General features: G+C 36.4%; 1 protein-coding gene and 1 long non-coding RNA gene across 4 annotated transcripts in view; both read right to left on the reverse strand.

The window, feature by feature from the left end:
- Positions 1-21,179, reverse strand: part of LOC309482078 (GDP-L-fucose synthase-like) — a 35,747-nt gene that overhangs the window by 3,380 nt on the left and 11,188 nt on the right. The window contains exons 3-11 of one of the 3 annotated variants that reach the window (XR_014200182.1): positions 18,825-18,939; positions 17,951-18,079; positions 17,522-17,595; positions 16,909-17,042; positions 16,371-16,502; positions 6,429-6,508; positions 6,164-6,263; positions 5,108-6,069; positions 4,545-5,057 (exon numbers count right to left, since the gene is read on the reverse strand). Coding sequence is in view for 1 of the 3 variants with exons in the window: in XM_082147301.1 (XP_082003427.1) it covers positions 6,014-6,069; positions 6,164-6,263; positions 6,429-6,508; positions 16,371-16,502; positions 16,909-17,042; positions 17,522-17,595; positions 17,951-18,079; positions 18,825-18,939 (820 nt within the window). In the remaining 2 variants the exon portion in view is untranslated. Of the gene's footprint in view, positions 1-2,107; positions 6,070-6,163; positions 6,264-6,428; positions 6,509-16,370; positions 16,503-16,908; positions 17,043-17,521; positions 17,596-17,950; positions 18,080-18,824; positions 18,940-21,179 lie in introns of those variants that run through there. The other 2 variants (XR_014200181.1, XM_082147301.1) reach the window with 2 other exon arrangements.
- LOC309482137 lies at positions 6,520-14,892 on the reverse strand. Its single transcript, XR_014200220.1, has 3 exons — positions 14,684-14,892; positions 13,933-14,409; positions 6,520-6,554 (listed from the first exon to the last, which is right to left on the reverse strand). It is a non-coding gene; the product is annotated as an uncharacterized lncRNA (long non-coding RNA).

The following is a 21,179-nucleotide window of genomic DNA, read 5'->3' on the forward strand; positions in this document are numbered from 1 at the left end:
AGCTTTTATAGGATGATAGCTCAAGACAACATAGGCAACTTGGAGTTGCATGGTGTTGCATGCTTTGAATGTTGCTTTACACTCAACTGAAAATCTTTTTGATACACAACTGTCAAAGGTTATCATAAATGTTAAGCTTCAGTTGCTTTAACAGTTGTATTCCCTAGCAATGCTTTAGAACATTGGTCAAATTAAGTGATAATTATTTCAGTTGTATTGATAGCATTAGCAAGGTCCAACTAAAGTAATTTTATACTCAGTTTGTGCAATTTGTAGTTTTGAATGTACCGTTCCAAAGGTAAGTGCACTTAATTGTAATAAAACAGAGACAAAACTCTAGCAAATTGATTAATTTAATTTCGTTTTTTATTTGGCAATGCCAAATTTCAAATTTTCTTTCATTGATATCATGCATGGGAGTACAAAATGAAGGGTGTTTGCATCAAATAAAAACCTCACTGTATAATACAGTATAAGACCTCATCTAAAAGTAGTATGTTTTGATCATGAAGAGACAGAAATCACTAAGTGTTACTTAACTCACCTCTCATTGTGAAGGACATATTTTTTATTTCTTTTAGAAACACCATGAGGAACCTTTCCAGATTTTAAGGTTTTAAACATTTCCTTACCTATATTGACAGCCCACGTGACAAATTCAACAAAGATGGGTAGGTTTATTTATATGAATTGTGGTTGAGACTCGTTATTATTTTAAAACATATAGCTAATTGGATGTTGAATGCTTCACAAACTATAAAGCTGTGTACAATAGTAAATTGCACAGACATAGAGGTCAGAAATAGAGGTCAGTTTTTCAGGTGTGGGATATGGACAGATAATTAAAAAGTATTCTCATTTAAAGAATATAATACATATAATTTTTATAATATAAAACTATGCATAAAGTTATCTACCTATCCTAAATATGATCTAGACTGTTTAAAATTTATTAACAAAAACATCTGTTTTTTTAAAGCATTCATTCATTAACTCGAAATTATTTTTATAGTAAGATACAGTGTCTTAATTACATATTTTATTCATATTCAGCTGTAAAAACAAGAATGTTAGACAAGAGAAAAAATGGGATCAAGGACAAAATTAATACAGCAGGACTAATAAAATATTTACTATATTATTCAAATATGTATTTATAAATATACCTTTCCTTAATATTTTGGTATACCCATGCCTTCTACACCAGTGTGTTTTTCTGTTCACTTGTTTACAAAAAGATTACATAAGAATGATAACATTACTAAACTGATAAGATGTAGACCTAATTTTTATGATTAATGGTTAGTCATTATTATCAATTAATTTGACAACTGTTCTAAAGCATTGCTAGAGAAAACAACTGTTAATGCATCTGAAGCTTAACATTTATGATAACCTTTGATAAAGTAAAGGTTTTGTATCAAAACGATTTTCAGTTGAGTCAGTATAAAGCAACATCCAAAGCAAGCAACATGCAACTCCAAGTTCTTATGTCGTCTTGAGCTATCAGCCTATAATTTAAAGGCTATTTTAATATGCAGACAACTTTGGGAGACAGAATAAAGACACGAATATATTTGTAAATATTTATTTAAACAGCAATCACACAACTTTAAAAACCCTAATCTCAGTCACTCATGAGAAACGAACAGTTCTATAATGTCAGCAACAACTAATCTGGGAAAATGTGGAGAAATATGCCTTTATTGTAGGTCTTGCAACGCTTCCTACAGGATTAGTTCAGTAAACTCAAGAGTACTGAAACACATGCTACAAAATGATGAATTAGGCCTATTTATAAAATGTAAACGAGTAGTTTAAGATTAACTTCGTTCAACTTTATTACCTGTTTGAAATAAATAATCCATAAAACAAAACGAGCAGGCGCTCACGCTTTCCGTTCCACTCGCTTGTATTTGTCGCCCCGCCCACGCTATGGTATCGTAAATATTCATGGTAGCTCCACCCATTGGAACCAAATATTTCAGGAACCGAATATATTGTAACACGGGAAACAGTCGTGACATGACTAGCTAATTGATTTCTTCAACGATGCATCATACTATTGTAGTTAAGCACGAGTTATGTGACTGCAAGGGAAACTCACCCCAGATGAGGAACAGACATACCTCCTGTTGAAACATCTGTGTTGTTGGACACTCCCTTGCAAGATGTTGATGTATTGCCATCACCTGAACCAGCTAAGTTGGTTCTGTACCTTCAAATGCTGTACAGTAGACAAGTGGAATTACACTCTTGTGGAAGGACAAGAGACTTCACATGTGCAGTAGCAGCCTGAACTCAGAATAATGTTATTTGGGAGTGTGACCATTAGAGGGCGTGCTTGTAAAACAAGTGGCCTTACCCCTCAGAGTTAGCATTAGCAGAGATGTTTTTGTCCGGGCTTGGTAGCAGATCCCGCTCGTGTGTCCCTGTGTACCCTAGTGAAAAATAAATATACTAAAATGTATTTGAAATACATTTATTTTATGCTAAGTATTACTACAAATACATTTACACATTTATGTACTTATAATAAAAACCCTGCAATTGCACTTTTGGTAGGCTATACTACTTAAAACTTAAAGTCTGCTAAATTGGAAGTAATTTTGTACTAAGTGTACTTTAGTTATCCAGAAATAGTGATGAAGTTCAATAGTGATAAAGATATAAGTATATTTGATTGAGTTAAAGTAGAACTATTGCAAGTATACTTTAGGGACACTTTAAATATCTTGCATTTTAAAGACTGATATTATTCAGAGATCATACTAATAGTGATATTAAAATACATTTTAGGCTTGATATTAATACATGTGCATTGTGTAATAATGAAGTGCTCCAAAAAAAGTTTAATTATAATATTTATATCAGAAGGCTAAGTCTCAAGAGATATGTCAGTAAATATGGTAATGGATTTGTAGTATGTATACTTAGTATGAAATAAACGTATTTTAAATACATTTTGGTATAGGTTTTTTTCTCTAGGGTAGACATCTGTAAATTGAGGCACGTCTAGGGTGACCAGATGTTTAGGATATGCATTGATAAGCTGATTTTCATTATCTTATTATTTTCTGTGTGCAAAAAAAATACTTCGACCTAATGTCTGATGTCGGGTTACACAAAGCAAATCATCTACACAATTATTTAGTGTTCTTATTTAATGACCGACAATTTAGTTTATTTAGTAATATAATTTTGCATACGGTTTATTAGCATTAGACTCTACTCTGAAAGGTCTGATTTACGCACTGTTACGACAGTCGTTTTTTTTGTGGCAGACTAAAGACTAATGACAGACTGTTGATCTTTGAAAATAAAAATATTTTTGGTTCAGGTTTGAAATTCATTTTTTGAGCGCTTTCTCCTTTAATTGTTTATGTCATGAACAACATAATTTTCTGTTCTGTCTCCTCTTCCCTGTTGCATTGTATTTGAATGGGAGAGATTTATTTTGACTTCTAAAAATCTTATTTAATCTTTATTGTAATTATTGCTTTTATGTCTATATTGTCACCCCAATGTATTTGTATAATCATGTTATTGTACTTAGCTGTGATTATTTTTGCAATTTTTTTGTTGTCTTCGGCTCAATATGTGGAGATGAGAGCACATGGTGACAAGTGCACATCATATTCATGTTATAGAAAACCCGGGTGATTCACTCTCTAAGAGTCTGCTTATTTGGGTTTGTATCAAGTGTTTTTCTCTGATGTATTATTGTCTTGTATAATGATTTGTGCTACCTATCAGATTGTGCTACCAGCATCATATTCATGTGGTTTGAGGCTTTTTTTCAACGTCCATACCTACCCCTATCCTAAACCTAAACCTACCCTTAAAACAATGCAAATATATTGTTGGGAGCACAATCTGATGTTTTGTCAGCACACAGCTACTTAATGATGCCTTTCTGCTCGATCCTGAATAACGTGACTCTTCCAGAACAGAGATGTAAAGTTTCTCTGGCATTTTCAAAGGCGCATGAAATGTAATACCGTGGCTTGATACACAACGAAATCCAAATTTTAAACATCTTTTACTGAACCAATTTTATGGGCCTTATACTTCCTATCTGCGCCAATGCAGATGAATGAGCAAAGTTATTTCAGGGCAAGACCGCCCTGATTGTAAAGCAAATTGTGATTGATTGTTCAGCGCAAATGGCTGTTGTCTGATTGGCTTAAGAAGACAGTGGGTGGAGTCCACTTATGTGTGGATTTTAATGCTAGAAATGTTTAAAAATCCACAAATGATATATAATGATTCAGATTTGTAGATTCATGCAAAAATAAAGGTTTACAGTAACGGATGTGACATTATTGCATTATTGGTTAATGCATTATTCGTAGTGACCCATGATAGATTTATTTCGTCTTTCCTGCAACTTTCTGTAATAAACAACATACAATAGCACTGGTATTACAAAACGTTCAGTGGCACAGTGTTAGTGTCTGTCAGTGTTTCTCGACCATGTCAGTGGCACATGCCAATGAAGACCGGATGTCACTTAATGTTAATACCGCCTCACCATGACTGGGAACCCTTAAAACAATCAAAAAAATATTTTATATAGAAAAGCACATTACACATCATTATTTAGCATTATTACAGTACATTAGAAAATAAACATAGAACATACCCTGATAGACCAGTAAGAACAGAGGAAAATGTACAGCAGCAAACACAGCATAAAACCAGAATCATCAAGAGACAAAAGATTAAAAAGATTAATCCAAAGACTAAAGAGCTCCATGTTTGTTATTAATGAATGTAGGGATGCACGATTAAAGCCCAAAATCATATTGTGACTAATTTATCATATTATTATTATTATTATTATTATTAAATGAACAACTCTCTGTACTTCAGTTGTAATTTTCCAAGTTTGGCCGATCATTTGCCAAGATGTGAAAGGATTCCCGAGTAATCTCCTTTAATTAAAATAAGTTTCTTTATTAAAATATAAATAGATGGAAAATAACTTGGAGAAAAAAAAGTCAGAATTGTGACTTTTTAACACGCAATTGTGAGTTTATTTCACTCAATTGTGACTTTGTATCACTCCATTGTGACTTTGTATCTTGTATCACTCAATTGTGACTTTTATATCACTCAATTGTGACTTTGTATCACTCAATTGTGACTTTGTATCTTGTATCACTCAATTGTGACTTTGTATCACTCAATTGTGACTTTGTATCTTGTATCACTCAATTGTGACTTTGTATCACACAATTGTGTGAGAGAAAAAAGTCAGAATTGTGAGATAAAAAGTCGCAATTACCTTTTATCTTTTTTTATTCTGTGGCAGAAAAAGCTTCCATAGGGAAGGGAAGCAGTCCATGCATTTAATAAATGCATTTGAAAACAGTATTTTGCAGTTTTAGTAATTGCAGAGCTGTAAAATGTACGTCTTTAAGAAAAACTTTAAATAAACATGAAAAGAGAGCTACAAAAGCAGTGTTCAATGATTTTGTGTTCATAAAAATGATTAAGGGTTGTTCAAGGTGTTTGATCAGTCATTGGTTTCCAGCATTTATACAGCTAGTCCTAGTTTCAGACAGACCGTTGGCTGAACGTCTGATGCATATGTCACACAAAACTGGAAACACTGTCATCATCTGATTGCTTTGGATTCTACCGGACACCAGATGTGCGTCACGGTTTTTAACGGTCTGCTGGAAACAAAGCTGTCATGACATCGCACCAGTACAGAAAGCCGAAGTGTTTACAACTGTAACAATAAGCGCTTATGATCAACTAAATGCTGGGTTTTCAAGAGTATGAGAAGTTTCCAGCATAGACTCTTTAAAATATACCTAAGAGTTTTACAAGCTAGTCTGTAATTGTAGGAACATCGACTTTAATTTTTCACGTCCCTAAACGTGATGCTGAACAAAACTAACTGTGATTGGTTGTTTTACACTTCAGTCAGACGCCCTCTGGTCCTTGGCCAATGAAAGCTACTATGAAATCCAGAACTTCGTCCAATGAGATGTGAAGATCTTCATTTACGGGCGATGTCATAATTGACCACAAACCAGTCACACGTCTCCTTCATAGCTGGAAAAAATAAAAGCACCTATAAAGGCTGTTCTTTTGACTGCTATTGAAAAACATATAGTAAATGCTGAAGCGAGAAGTGAAGATTGATCACCTGCTTTGAACGGTGTGAACTTGAAGTCTGGCAGGTATTTGCGTAGTTTGGCGTTACTGGCGGTTTTCTTGAATTGACCGTCTGCTTTACTGGTGTCATACTGAGAGCGGTTAGTTAAGGGTTAAAGGGTTTGTTCACGCCAAAAGAAAAAACTCTTTATGATGCATTTTGAAGCTCAACAGCAATCTGTAAAGTCTTTTGTGCTCCACAGAACAGAGATTGTAAAAACTGAAGATTTTCATAGTAATTGTGTGTGAAAGGATACAATCACGTCACCTTTGAACTCCATTGCTTCAAGCACAGCGTCCACAGCGTCCTTTATGGACAACTCATCCTCCTCTCCAACTAGAGAGAAAGAAAGACAAAGATAAACAAATTTACGTAATTAGCCCTTGTGTTGTGTTCACAACCCTATAACACTTGTGATGTTCTAGGGATGGGAGGGTATGAAAATTTCCTATCACGATTATAGTGACCAAAATTATCGTGATAATCAATATTATCACGGTTTTGATAAAACGAGATGAAAGTGTTCAAAAAGAACTGATGCTCACACTGAAAACAGTTTTATACTTGAAAATCAACAAACAACAAATAAAACAAGCAGCTCTATGCACTTTTTTAAGCAAGATTCTATTCTGTGGCATAGAGACAGAGCGCAACGCGTCATAATCTGAAGACCACGCCCACCGGGGGGGGAAACAATCCAACCGTCTCCATTGACTTTGCATTGCGAGAGGCTGCCTCCTTGTCATTTACGACTTATAACAAAAGACAGAAAAATGCCTAAAAGCTGCTGTGTGACAAGGTGTACAGCAAACAAGCTAAAAAACCAAGAAATACATTTTTATAAGCTTCCGAACCGTAAAAGCCAGCCTTTAAGGAGACAAAAGTGGATACAGGCAATAAGACGTGAAGCATCAGCAGGAAGAATGGGTAAATTGTGGGATCCTGACACTCAGTATGTCTACGTGTGCAGTAAACATTTTGTCACTGGTAAGTCAAATATCCAAATGTCAGTTTTATATATTATATTTATGTAAGCTAAGCTGTAGCATTTTGACAGTATGCAACTTTCAGATTGTGGATAAAGCAGAAAGCTATACAGTAACGGTTATATTTGCGAGTGCCTTAGCTACAGTAGTAGGGTTACGTTACTAAGAATAACGTATATATTATTATGTAACGTGTATATAATTACCCATATTAATATTTTCATTAATTATTACTAAGTGCCTTAGTTACAGTAATTGTTAGGTTTGCAAGTGCCAAGCTACAGTTGCTTGCTAACGCATAACACTAGCTTGCTAACTTATTTTAGTTAAAATTAGGGATGGGCATTCGATAAAATTTTCTTAGTCGATCGTCGGGAGAATTAACAATCGACTATCGATTAATCATTAATATTTTTATATTGAAATTCATTATTTCTTTAACTTTTTATAAATAAAAAATGCAATGAAAATACAAAAATACAGTTTGTTTGTCCTCGATGAGATCTTTATTACAAGAAGATCAACTTGTGGCAGTGAAACTGGACGTTCGGTAGACTTGAAGATTCCTGCGGTGCTCAGCGGAACCTGCAGCTGCAAGCCGGCGTTCTTAAACAGAGACCCATGGCCACTTCATCCGTTTTCTGTGATCGGATAGCTATCCGGTCGTGAAAAGACCAAATCTAAATGCCCTCCGAAACGCATTCGAGACGGATTTAAATCCGATCGCTCAAACCACTTCAGGAGGAGATCTGAGACGCATTCCAGACGAAACTGGACAAGAGTAAATGCATCTGGTTGTTGAAACCACATATGTAAATTTGACTTATCCCAAAAATGATAAGAAATAAACGTGTGAGAGCGTGTTATAGGCTATATGTCATGTTATATCCAGATATGACGACGCTACATCAACACGCATCACCACAGATGAGCATCGATTCATCAAGCCAACGTGCAAACTATCGCAAATCAAAGTGAAAGTCATTCATCAACACACAATCATCTTCATTAAAAGTAAAGAACCGAAATGATCTTACCAGGGCTGTTGCCGCAATATCTTGTTGCGGTCTTTGATTTAGAAATTTTCGCTGATGATCAATAAAATGCAGCTCATATCAGTTGCTTTCGATGACGTGCAACAATTTAAATATGCATATAGCGCGGGAATTCAAGATCGGATTTATATCCGTTTTGCAAAAACACATTTATGTGACCAGGTGTAAATGGAATCGTTTTGATAAATCAGATAGCTATCCGATCTGAGAAAACGCATGAAGTTCCCATAGAACTTCTGCACCAGTCTACTGATTTCTGTTGAGAAAGATAAGCATGTTGACATGATCTGGGATCAGACGCGACCGCAACCTGGTGACAGCCAGTCCAGCCGCCGAAAACACCCGCTCTGAGGGGACTGACGTTGCCGGGATGCACAGGTACCTCCGCGCTAAAATTAATTTCGTTGCTTCAAGACTCACACTACGCAACGCAACCTGCATTAGTTTAATCGATAACAAATAAACGTGATCGACGAAATTCTTAACGATCAATTATCGATCGTCGATTAATCATGCCCATCCCTAGTTAAAATTATGTTTTTTTTTTTTTTTTTTTACAATATCATGTCGCGTTCCAGTGGCCGTAGTTCTCAGAGTAGTTCGAGAACTAGTTGCGCTCTGTCTCAATTGATCCACTTTTATGTCCTGAAACAACCGTTTTTTGGGGTCGACAGCTTATAAAAATTTATTTCTGGGTTATTTAGCTTGTTTGCTGTATACCTTGTCACATAGCAGCTTTTAGACATTGTTTTGTTTTTTGTTATAAGTCATAAATGACAAGGAGGCAGCCTCTCCCAATGCAAAGTCAATGGAGACGGTTGGGCGTGGCCTAAATACGCTCTGTCTCTATAGAGCTGGTAAGTCCCGCCCCTTCCGCTAACCCCACTGGACCTCTAGGTTGAAAAATCGTCAATGCAAGTGAATGGGAGAAAATAATTATTTTCTGGTCCCGTTTGAATTGTGCCATGAATGTGAACATATGTTGTCTGTGAATTTTTTATATAATTTTTCATGTTACGAGTTTGACAGTATATTGTATGATTCTTTGGCTAGCAGTTGTGGAAAAGACATAACGAGAAAGACTACATGTTGCCTATGTGACGTCACCCCATAACACATTTTCCCTCCACTTGTCAAATCACGGTGCTAATGCTGCGATAATCTATGGAGACAGATCGAGATGCCTGTGTGTTTTATACCCAAATGTCACCATTCAAACCAAATGGGCTGTTCTTTCTTCAGATTTCAGTCTGATGTAAAAAGAGTTGTAGTCCACAAAGTGCTCTCACACAAAGTCTAACCGTATCAAACTTCTACCCGCTAAATTGTAGCATTCTTCACACGAAAAATTATATAAAAAATTCACAGACAACATATGTTCACATTCATGGCACAATTCAAACGGGACCAGAAAATAATTATTTTCTCCCATTCACTTGCATTTGACGATTTTTCAACCTAGAGGTCCAGTGGGGTTAGCGGAAGGGGCGGGACTTACCAGCTCTATTTCCTTCCTTATAGGGGAATTATCACCCTACGTCACACGGCGTCACGCAGGTTCTACTGCGCATGTCGGGACCAAAAGTGATAAAAAAAATATGCGGAGAACATTCCGAAAATTAAATATAAACTCAAATATATATTAAAAAAAATTTAAATCGAGCTATTAGTATTATTCTTATCCGTATCCGTGTAATGATCAGCTGTTAAATGGGTCTTTCTGCAACCACGATGCGCGCGCATCCCGGATGTTTACAAACCTATAATTGGTCTATAATGACCGTCGTCAATAGCAACGCACTACAACACCGCGCACATCCATGTATCGCAACGGACGCGCTCTCTCGTTTCATTCAAATACAACTTGCCGTCTTGCGTCTCCGTTTTTGATTGTATTGAAAATGAAATCAAAGTTGATTTATTGTTTACAGAGTTTGATAATATTGTTGTGATCATCTTGTCTGGACGATTGTTTTGTACGCTGTACAAAATGGATTTATAATCAGGTAAAATTTAAAACATTAATCTCAATTCAATATGTCCCCGTAATTATGTGGTAAAAAACAATCGGTGTAATAAGTGTACAATGATATACATTATTATCCCTTAAATGTCACTCTTAATAGTGTTTGAACTTGTTTGTTCGTCTTTAGCTCAAAGCCACTTGCTGCGAACTTTTCTGAAGTGAGTGAGATAAAATATTTCAACTCAAAACAACATTTTGTGCCTAATTATTTCCCAGAAGTAGTTTTGGTATTGCGGTCAAAGTTAACTTGCGCAACTTGCGTTCGCTATAAACAGTGGGTGATGGTCACACAACACGACTCGGCAGATTTGAAGTGTTTCCCCCCCATTGTAATGACCATCCTCGATTAAGTTTCACTCAGGACTTTTGTAAAAGCCCAAATCTGACCACACCTCAGATTTCGTCCTCTTAAAAGGCTGGAAAATCTCCCGAGCACAATCACTGCCTTCCGCCATTCCTTCTCGAATAAAAAACAACAACAACATTGCGCGCTGCGTCAGACTGCTGCTGGCTGGACAGGATTTACAGTGAGTTATTAAAATCGCGATAATCAAACACGGTTTTAATGATAATTACATTTTAAACGATAATACTAACCGTCAGTAAATTTTATCGTGGTTTATAGTGAAACCGATAATCGTCCCATCCCGTTCCCGGTCAAAAATGACCGGCCTACAAAAAATTGCTTATAAATCACTTGTTATGCTATATTATCACCCAATATTCAATCTTTTTGTCAACTTGTTCTCTTTCAATTAGGACTGGTTTTATATTTCTATTTGCATCTGATTAATCGTAGGCTTCATTTATCTGAGAGTAGGCATCTAATTTTTTTTGTAAAAAAAGCATTATATGAAAAAATGTGCACTCACTGTTGATCACACTAGTCTACTTTAACGTTTCACAAGGAAGTTTGTTTTGAAAAACTTTTATTTGTACAAAATGGCACAAACTTATACTTGTGGTGTTCCCGGTCAAAAATGGCCGAAAATTGTAAAGTTTCAGTCCAATGCGATAACATTAACTAGTATTTTCGGGAAAAAGAAAAGTATGGAAGTAGAATAATGTCAAATGTTTTTGAAATAAAAACCCTGTTGAATTGCACTACTTGAAAAAAATAGGCATTGCATTAACCATGCTTGCATTTTAATGCATTGTATTTTTAGTGCTTACATTTTTATGGGCTGAAATTCAACATGGTTGAATATTTAAGCTGTGAATATTTCAATTAAAAACATTTCAAACACCTTTTCATTATTAAAAATTCAATAATACATATTCACCTTTCATATTTCACTTCCAAAATATTCAAACTGTTTAAAAATACAACCAATAATATTCAACAGGCAATTTTCGGTCCATTTTATTTCGCTTTGCAAATTCGCTTCCACAAATTCAGTGGTTCAAATTCGACAGTAAATTCAACATTGACGTCCAGGAACTGCAGGAAAAGCAGTAGATTGCCGAGCATACTCTCCATCTGCTGTTAGTCGACCTCACCATCAGATGGTGCAAAAGCGCTTGTTGTTGACGAAGACATTCATTCATAAAATGAAAATGATTATCTGTGTCAGTATATGCGGAAAAGATGATAAACACACAAAAGCTGTGTTTATGTTTCATTCAATAACTTCATTGTTACTTTCCCTGTGTATTCTACATGTCATCAGCTTTCTCTACCATGAACAGGATTATAATCGGTTTCCCTCAATAGGCTACCTCATACTCAAGGATTTCCCTTCCGTTGATAGTGATATGAAAGACCAATCTTGCACCTTATTAGGGAAGTAGGCTGCTGTAGGCTATTATAGGCTATAGGCTACAGGCAAGAAGATGGACTCAGAATATGAACTGAACGCGCAAAGTTTCATGCTGAGCGTTTCGTGATATACTGGCATAAAATCAACACATGTATATATAGTATGCTATGCATACGTGTATTGAATTAGCTTAAACTGTCACAGCACTAACTTGCATATTGTCCTCCTATTGTTAGTTTAACTGTAAATCGCTTTGGATAAAAGCTTCTGCTAAATGACTAAATGTAAAAATTGGCTTGACATTGGACATTCGCACATTTAGGGACCGTCTCTAAAGTTGCATACAACATTGGCATGTACGTTTCTAACTTCAATAGCAAACTTAAATGTATTGAATAAATATCAAAAATCCAAAGGGTGCGCATTATGCCTGACACTAAATAAACACTTTACAGTTGGTTTTATGACTGTTAAGGGGGTCGCACACCGGACGCCCAGCTCAGCGGCGCGCCGCGCAGCGCCACGTCTTTTAAATTCGAACACACTATTCTCTATGAGAGTACACACACCGGCGGCGCCTTTCGGCGTCTGTCCGCGGCGGCTCAGGACCGTGTTCAAAATCCTGCCGCGCCACAGAGCGCCATTTACATAGTTTTATATTAAATTTACATGTATGTGTCTCAAATCGTAGTTAATATATATACGGACCTCACCCTGTGCTGCAATATACATTTAGTTTTATATTTATTTACAGAAATCAGAAAATTGCTGATGTTATCGGATTTTCAGGTGACAGTTGTCCTAGACGTGGCGCGGCGCGGCGCTGAGCTGCGCGTCCGGTGTGCGGCCGCCTTAAGTCGTTCTATTCAAATGCTATCGGAGTTAGAAACGTGTATACCAAAGTCGTATACACTTTAGAGACGGTCCCTAAATGTGCGAATGTCCAACATCAAGCCATCTGTATGCCAGTCTATCACTGGGAAACGCTCAGCATTAAGCTTTGCGCGTTATTCTGAGTCCATCTGCTTGCCTGCGAGTTTGGTCTTTTACATCACTGTAGTCCATTAAGCTACGTTAAGTTGTATGTCCAGCAGGGGAATCCTAAGTATTGAGGGAAACCCTAATAGCCTGCATGTGCCACAATATAAAGTTAAGGCAACTAAACAACCAAGAGAAATATATGTCAACCTCAAAAATGTAACATTGGATCTGTATATCCGCATCGGGGAATAACATTATAATCTCGTTCACGGTAGAGAAAGATGCATGTAGTCTACACAGGAAAAGTAACCGTGAAGACACTGAATTTAACATAAAACAGCCGTCATAATAATCACAAATACACTTACATTGCTGTAAATGAGTTTTATGAATGAATGACTTGTTCTAACTGTTGCTGGTCTTCAACACGCACTTTTGCACCATCTGCCGGTGAGGTCGACTAACAGCAGATGGAGAGTATGCTCGGCAATCTACTGCTTTTCCTGCAGTTCCTGGACGTCAATGTTGAATTTACTGTCGAATTTGAACCACTGAATTTGTGGAAGCGAATTTGCAAAGCAAAATAAAATGGACCGAAAATTGCCTGTTGAATATTATTGGTTGTATTTTTAAACAGTTTGAATATTTTGGAAGTGAAATATGAAAGGTGAATATGTATTATTGAATTTTTAATAATGAAAAGGTGATTGAAATGTTTTTAATTGAAATATTCACAGCTTAAATATTCAACCATGTTGAATTTCAGCCCATAAAAATGTAAGCACTAAAAATACAATGCATTAAAATGCAAGCATGGTTAATGCAATGCCTATTTTTTTTCAAGTAGTGCAATTCAACAGGGTTTTTATTTCAAAAACATTTGACATTATTCTACTTCCATAGAAAATCTTCTCCGGGTCAAAATGACCCGAACACAACGTGAGGGTTAAACAGGCTGGCGCACACATTCAAATTGCAAAACAAGTTAACAGCAAGTTTAAAAGGTCCTAAAGATATGTTTTAATCAATAGACACCTTTGCCCGGTTGCATAAAGCACCTTAAGTTTTTCCCTTAAGTATGATACTTAAGGGGCGATTTCCCCTTACCTAAGAGAATAACTTAAGGGTGTTGCATATAATCTCTTAAACAGTTCTCTTAGGTAAGGGAAACATTTAAGTGTTTCACGACAGCGATCCTGGATTCAGGTTATAAAAGTCTGTTGTTGCCATAGATACGCAAAACACTAACACTTTCGCAATCAAATAAAGTAGGCTAGGATATCGGAATGGATAAAGAAAACAAAAAAAGAGAGCCTAATTGGACAGAGGAGGAGAAATGCATTCTTCTTGACAAATATGGTAAAAGAAAAACTATTTTTGACCGTTGCGTTTAAGTGACGGGAAAGCCCCCGCAACCCGGTGATTGAACCTCGCTGATGACAGACGATTCATGCACGTGGAAAACATCTCCCGCTAATATTGCGCGTCGATCAAATCGGTATTCCTGCAACAATTTTTTATCGCTAAGATGGTCCAAAGGGTTCTCCCTATCCCTAAACATTATTCTTGGCACATAATGATTTTCAGCTGGTTCCATAAATTCAGCCATTTCGTCTTATTTTTGTCCGCGTTACTCTTAAGGTTACGATTTCCAAACCTTAAGTTATACTTAGGGAAATGACCGTTAAGGGGTTTTATGCAACACTTGACGCTTTTTAAGGGATTACTTAAGTGAAAAAACAGCGTTTAAGGGAAATTCTAAGTGTTTATGACGTTTCACTTAAAGAAACCCTTAAGTAACACTTAAGGTTTTTTTGCTGCAACACCCTTAGGTTTAAGGGATACAATAAGGGAGAACTTAAGGGAAAATTACACTTAAGGTGCTTTATGCAACCGGGCACAGGGGTGTACCGGTACACTTTAAGGCCAATTTATACTTCTGCGTCGGGTGCGCGTAGAAGGTACGGCGTAGCATACGCATTGACGTGTACCATACGTCGTACCCTTCGCCGTACCCTGACGCGCACCTCCTCAAAAATGTAACTACGCGTCGCGGCGACGCGGACCGCAAGATCTGTGATTGGTCGGCTAGATAGCATCGCGTTTCCTTCTAAGCATTTCCGGCATGATCTTCTCCACTCTGCACCGCCCGCCCGCCATTTTTAAATTCCGAAGATCAGTGAAGAGCCATGGAAATAGACCAAGTGACCGAGAGATTGCTTGAAGAAGTGCGGAAATACAGCCATCTGTATGACTCCTTCAGTCGCCATTGCTCGTAGAAACCTAAACTCAAAATAGCCGCGAGGAATGTAAACACAGTGGAACTGGAACATTAAAACCCACCCGCGCCAACTAGCGTTTCGGTGGTGTAACTGCAGAGCAACACAGACATTCGCAGAAGTATAAATGCTCACGACGCCGTCGCCTACGACGTACACTACGCCGTACACTCGACGCAGAAGTATAAATTGGCCTTAAGTCAGGGTTCGGTGAGTACCTCGGTGTTTGCGTCACGGTTCGATACGAGTTCAGTCATTTACATGTCCACCCACCCCCAGACTGTTGAGTGCTTACAATAAAAAAAGAATAAATTGTTGATTTGTTACTCTAATTGATAGATTGTCCAATGCTGCATGTTAAAATGCAACGGCTGTTCGATTAGCGTGTTCTGCGTAGCCTGCGCTGTCATTTTCTGTTCATTAACATGCGGTGACAATGGCCTTTACACAAAGTTCAATATCACGATATTTCAAGAAATTTTACATTTTATACACTACTGATATTAATGAACTGAATATATATTTTGTTTATAGGTTGGGGGTTTCAATAGAAATGTATGAAATTATACAATATAAAACTTTAAAGGCCGTTTTCCCAAAATGAGTTTTTTCTCATACTCAGAGTCGGATATATCCACTTCAGTAGCACCTACAAGCACCAACTTTTCCAGTCTTAACTATATTCTGAAGGCTTTTACAAAGGGATTTGTTGATATATCATTCCTATCCGTAGGTATAGGTCCTATTACTCCAAAAAACATGGTGAAATTAGATTTTTTAAGGCTATTGTCAGTATTCTTTAATTTACTAAGTGGTGAGTGGGAGTGTCTGTTTTGCACTCTTGATGTTTTAGAGTTTCACGTATGACTTTTTATTTTACGCCCACTTAGCCTGCTCGAATCATGCCCTCAATTTTTGTGTGTTCACATTCCAAATGCCATAAAAGTCACCAAGTTTCATACCATTCCAATGAAGCTGTGATTTTTTTTAATTGAAAACAGAAAATCAAAAAGTGACCGAAGAGCACCAGAGATGTTATTTAATCTTATATTTGACCAAACTGAATTTGTAAGGAACTGCGGAAACACTGTGTCAAACACGGGTCGAGTACCTGACAGAATGATGGGCTCCACCTCGTCATAATCCCTCAAAACCCACAGAAACAGACGAGCCAGATCCAGAGAGTAGATGAACTGCCGTAGAGGACGACCTGAACCCCAGACCTGCAGAGGTTTACCTTCCTCTACAAAACACACAAACACACGCAACACGTTTGACATGTGAACAGAACTCTGCTTGAATCAAGTGTGTCACACACAGAAAAGTGAAGCCAAAACATTTTGATCGCCCCCTGGTGGCTGGCTGCAATATAGGTTATAAACCTCGCCCTCTCCGAATGGGACACAAGCCAAACTGGCATATGCCTCAAGTGTTTGATTTTCCAGTAAGTTTGGTTTTAGTTAATTATTTGATGCTATAAAAATGGGTGTGAGTCATGGTTGACAGCTGTGCTTCATCTCAGGATCACTACAGCTCAGACTCTGGCTTCAAATGATGTATCAGCGCTCAATGTCAACCGCCATTTCTGGGATATTTTGGCTTCATTTTTCTATGCTCTGGATTATTGCAGAAAGTTAAACGCTTCTCACTCTTTGCCAGGTATGTCTTGTGGATCAATCCTGGAAGCACGTGACCGTCCTCAATGTTGAAGTTGTCATGTGGTCCAAAAACATTGGTGGGGATGACGGCTGTGTATCTCCGACCGTACTGCTGAAAACACGACCTAATGGACACACACACAATGAGTTATTTCTTACATATATGAAAGCTATTAACAAACACTTCACCCCCAAATCTCATAATAATAAATATATTTTGACATTATTTTCATGACAATTACACACATTCCTCACAAATTGTCATAAAAATAATTTAAATAGCTAAATATTTATTATACATGGTGTTTATTGTGCTGTATTTAATTTGATGATTTAAATGTAAAAAAAAAAAAATCTATATTTTTATTGTATCACAGTAATAGGAATTTACTGAAATTCACTAATTAGAATGATAATTACACACAAAAAAATTAAGAAACATAACCGTGGTAATGAAAATATGGAGCAAAAATGTGTTTAAATCTCATTTGATGATATGAAAATGCAAGGAAAATTAATTATTTTCCAAATGTGACAGACATGCGCTCATATGTCATGTGATACACCCAAAAAAAGCTCATGACCAATGAACTTTGACACTGACCTGTTGTGGACATCAATCATGCGTTTGGCGTAGGCATAACCGAAATTAGACTCATGTGGCGGACCGTTGTGGATCTGAAACAGAGCGAGAGAGAAACACGTCTGTATAGATGACAAAAAAATATAGGACAATACCAAACAAAAAGTGTCTAAACATCATCTCCCTCAAATCATAACACAATTCGAGTGGATGATCTTGTAGAAAATAAACTTGACCCACTGGATCATACGACAATGAATCACAGAAGGAAAATGTATCATGTTATAAGCCTTTAAAAGAATGATAAACACAAACCATCCCAACATCTGCCTATTAAAGTGTGTGTCTGTGTGTGTGTGTGTGTGTGTGTGTGTGTGTGTGTGTGTGTGTGTGTGTGTGTGTGTGTGTGTGTGTGTGTGTGTGTGTGTGTGTGTGTGTGTGTGTGTGTACCATGGTCTCATCTATCGGGTAGATGGTTTTATCTGGGAATATACACGTGGACAGGCAAGAAACGACCTTCACCACCCCGAACTCATGAGCCGTCTGCAGAACGTTGTCATTGATAAATACATTATTCCTCTGAAAAAACAAACAAAGACAGTCAATGTACAGTTCAATTATTCAACAGTGATATTTACAAGCATTTATTAGATATGTGACCCTGGACCACAAAACCAGTCATAAGGGTACATTTTTTGAAATTGAGATATATATATCATCTGAAAGCTGAATAAATAAGCTTTCCATTGTTATGATAGAACAATATTTGGCCGAGATACAACTATTGAAAATCTGGAATCTGAGGGTAAATCTCCTTTAAAGGAGAACTCGGTAACTCCGCAATTTGTGTTTCGCGCTCGTTCTCGTTCTAGTTCTCGCTTATCACGAGACTTCCAATTTCTAACTTGCCGGGACGGTAGTGTTGCAAGTTGCAAGGTTGGTTTTCCGCCTGGGAACGCTGGGGGGAGCGGGGAAAGTCACCAATATCACCAGAACAGGTTGTTTAACCATCCAAATGATTTCTAGACAGTTTTATTAAGTTAAAAAAGTTACCAAGTTCTCCTTTAAGTTTTCCAAATGAAGTCCTCGATGTTGCTGCATCCACTCACAAAAATAAGTGTTTTATATATTTACGATAGGAAATTTACTAAATATCTTCATGGAACATGATCTTTACTTAATATCCTAATGATTTTTGGCATAAAAGAAAAATCGATCATTTTGACCCGTACAATGTATTGTCGGCTATTGCCACAAATATACCCGTGCGACATGTGACTGGTTTTGTGATCCAGGGTCACATTACGTCCAATGTTATAATTACCCAGAAGTCCAGGTTCTGTCTCATGTTTCTGTAGAGCCCGCCCACCATGGCGGCCAAATGAATGACGTGTGTCGGACGATGTTTCTGGAAGACTGATCTCGTCTCTTCAGCGCTCCTGAAACAGCACATGTAAATACAGTTATCATAAGACACGAAATGGACAATAAGCTACAATAATAAATTTACATATTGGCAATATATATATATATATATATATATATATATATATATCATTGCGATTTACCATTAGTGGCAGATGTTTCAATTTCATGAACACTGCAATATGCAAATAAGCATGGGCTTGGCTAACTCAAGTGTCGCGTATAACTCCATTATGTGAGTTTAAGTCATGTCGGAAAGATCGCATTTGCGAGTTGAACACACATGAACGCCACTACAATTTCAGAAATGTATACAAAATCACAGTTAGCGAAAAATTTATTAATTTAAACAACGTAATAATTTAAGGCAGAAACAATGAGCTCATTGAAGTAACGAATACTTGTTTATTAACAAATGATAATGACTTAGAAAACTGTAGCATTGGTGGATGTTGATTCAGAGTTTGCGTGGGAAGCTCGGGATTTCTTTAAGCCCCGATGTTTACGAGTTAGCGGCTAGCACGTTAGCAAGCTACTTGCCTGCACAAAATATGATCGCATTGTGATATAACAGTAAGTACATTTTATTTATAAAGCACATTTAAACATAGCAGAGGTATCCAAAGTGCTGAACATAGTATGTACAGTACAGGCCAAAAGTTTGGAAACATTACTATTTTTTATGTTTTTGAAAGAAGTTTCTTCTGCTCATCAAGCCTGCATTTATTTGATCAAAAATACAGGAAAAAAAATTAATATTGTGATATATTATTACAATTTAAAATAATTGGTTTTCAATTTATTATACTTTAAATTATCATTTATTTCTGTGATGCAAAGCTGAATTTTCAGGATCATTACTCCAGTCTATCACATGATCCTTTAGAAATCATTCTAATATTCTGATTTATTATGAGTGTTGGACACAGTTCTGCTGACTAATATATTTGATGAATAAAAGGTTAAAAAGAACTGCATTTATTCAAAATAAAAAAAATATTTTCTAATAATATAAATCTTCTTTACTATCACTTTTTTATCAATTTAACACATCCTTGCTGAATAAAAGTATTGATTTATTTCAAAAAAAGAAAGAAAAAAAATTACTGGCCCCAAATGACTGACCAGTAGTGTATATTGCTGTTACAAAAGATTTATATTTTTAAAACATTTACTTCTTTTTTTTTATCTTTTTTTATTTTTATTCATCAGAGTATCCTAAAAAAGTATCACAGGTTATGATAAAATATTAAGCAGCAGAACTGTTTCCAACTTTGATAATGAATCATCATATTAGAATGATTTCTAAAGGATCACGTGATAGACTGGAGTAATGATCCTGAAAATTCAGCTTTGCATCACAGAAATAAATGATAATTTAAAGTATAATAAATTGAAAACCAATTATTTTAAATTGTAATAATATATCACAATATTTTTTTAAAAATCTGTATTTTTGATCAAATAAATGCAGGCTTGATGAGCAGAAGAAACTTCTTTCAAAAACATAAAAAATAGTAATGTTTCCAAATTTTTGGCCTGTACTGTATATAAATAAACAAAACATAAAACCAAACAAAACAAACAGTGAAGCAGGAATATGATAATATTAAAATGCCAGGAAATAGAAATACGTTTTACATTTTTTATTTAAAAATGTGAATGGATTCCCAAGGCGGATTTCCAGAGGCAATGCAACGATAAACATGATTAATATGTAACGATAAAGTTGAATAAATTAATTAAAAACATAAAAAAGCAAAACACACATGATGTGCATTCTTTGTTCTTCATTTTCTAGAAGCACAGAGTTCAAAACCTTGCTGTTTTATTAGTGTGTGTGTAGGCCTGAGCAAATATGGGCAGAACTCTTTACTGCCCTAGTACTTCATAAAGCCTTTTAAAGGTATACATGTGAATTAAACGTGGCACAATGGCCTTCATCATCACAGTATGCTAATGCCTATCTAGAGCAGGGGTTTCAGCAGTGTGCGGATCGAGGACTGTTGGGACTCTCCAGGCACAGGATGGTTCTGAGTCGTTTGCACCTCAATGATACGTCTGTACCATTTGCTTCACAGGACATATGCTTTCAACTACATTCTGTTTATTTACTAGTGTGTTCTAATATGTAACTATGCCATGTTTGGTCTCATCTGACAGCTTATAAACTGAAATGAATGGTGGTGAACTTCATAGAGATATTAAAGTATCCTAATGTACAATCTAGATACTATTGGTTAAACATGCATTG

The sequence above is a fragment of the Leuciscus leuciscus genome (genome assembly GCF_965113295.1).
Source record: "Leuciscus leuciscus genome assembly, chromosome: 19".
Taxonomy (NCBI): Eukaryota; Metazoa; Chordata; class Actinopteri; order Cypriniformes; family Leuciscidae; genus Leuciscus; species Leuciscus leuciscus.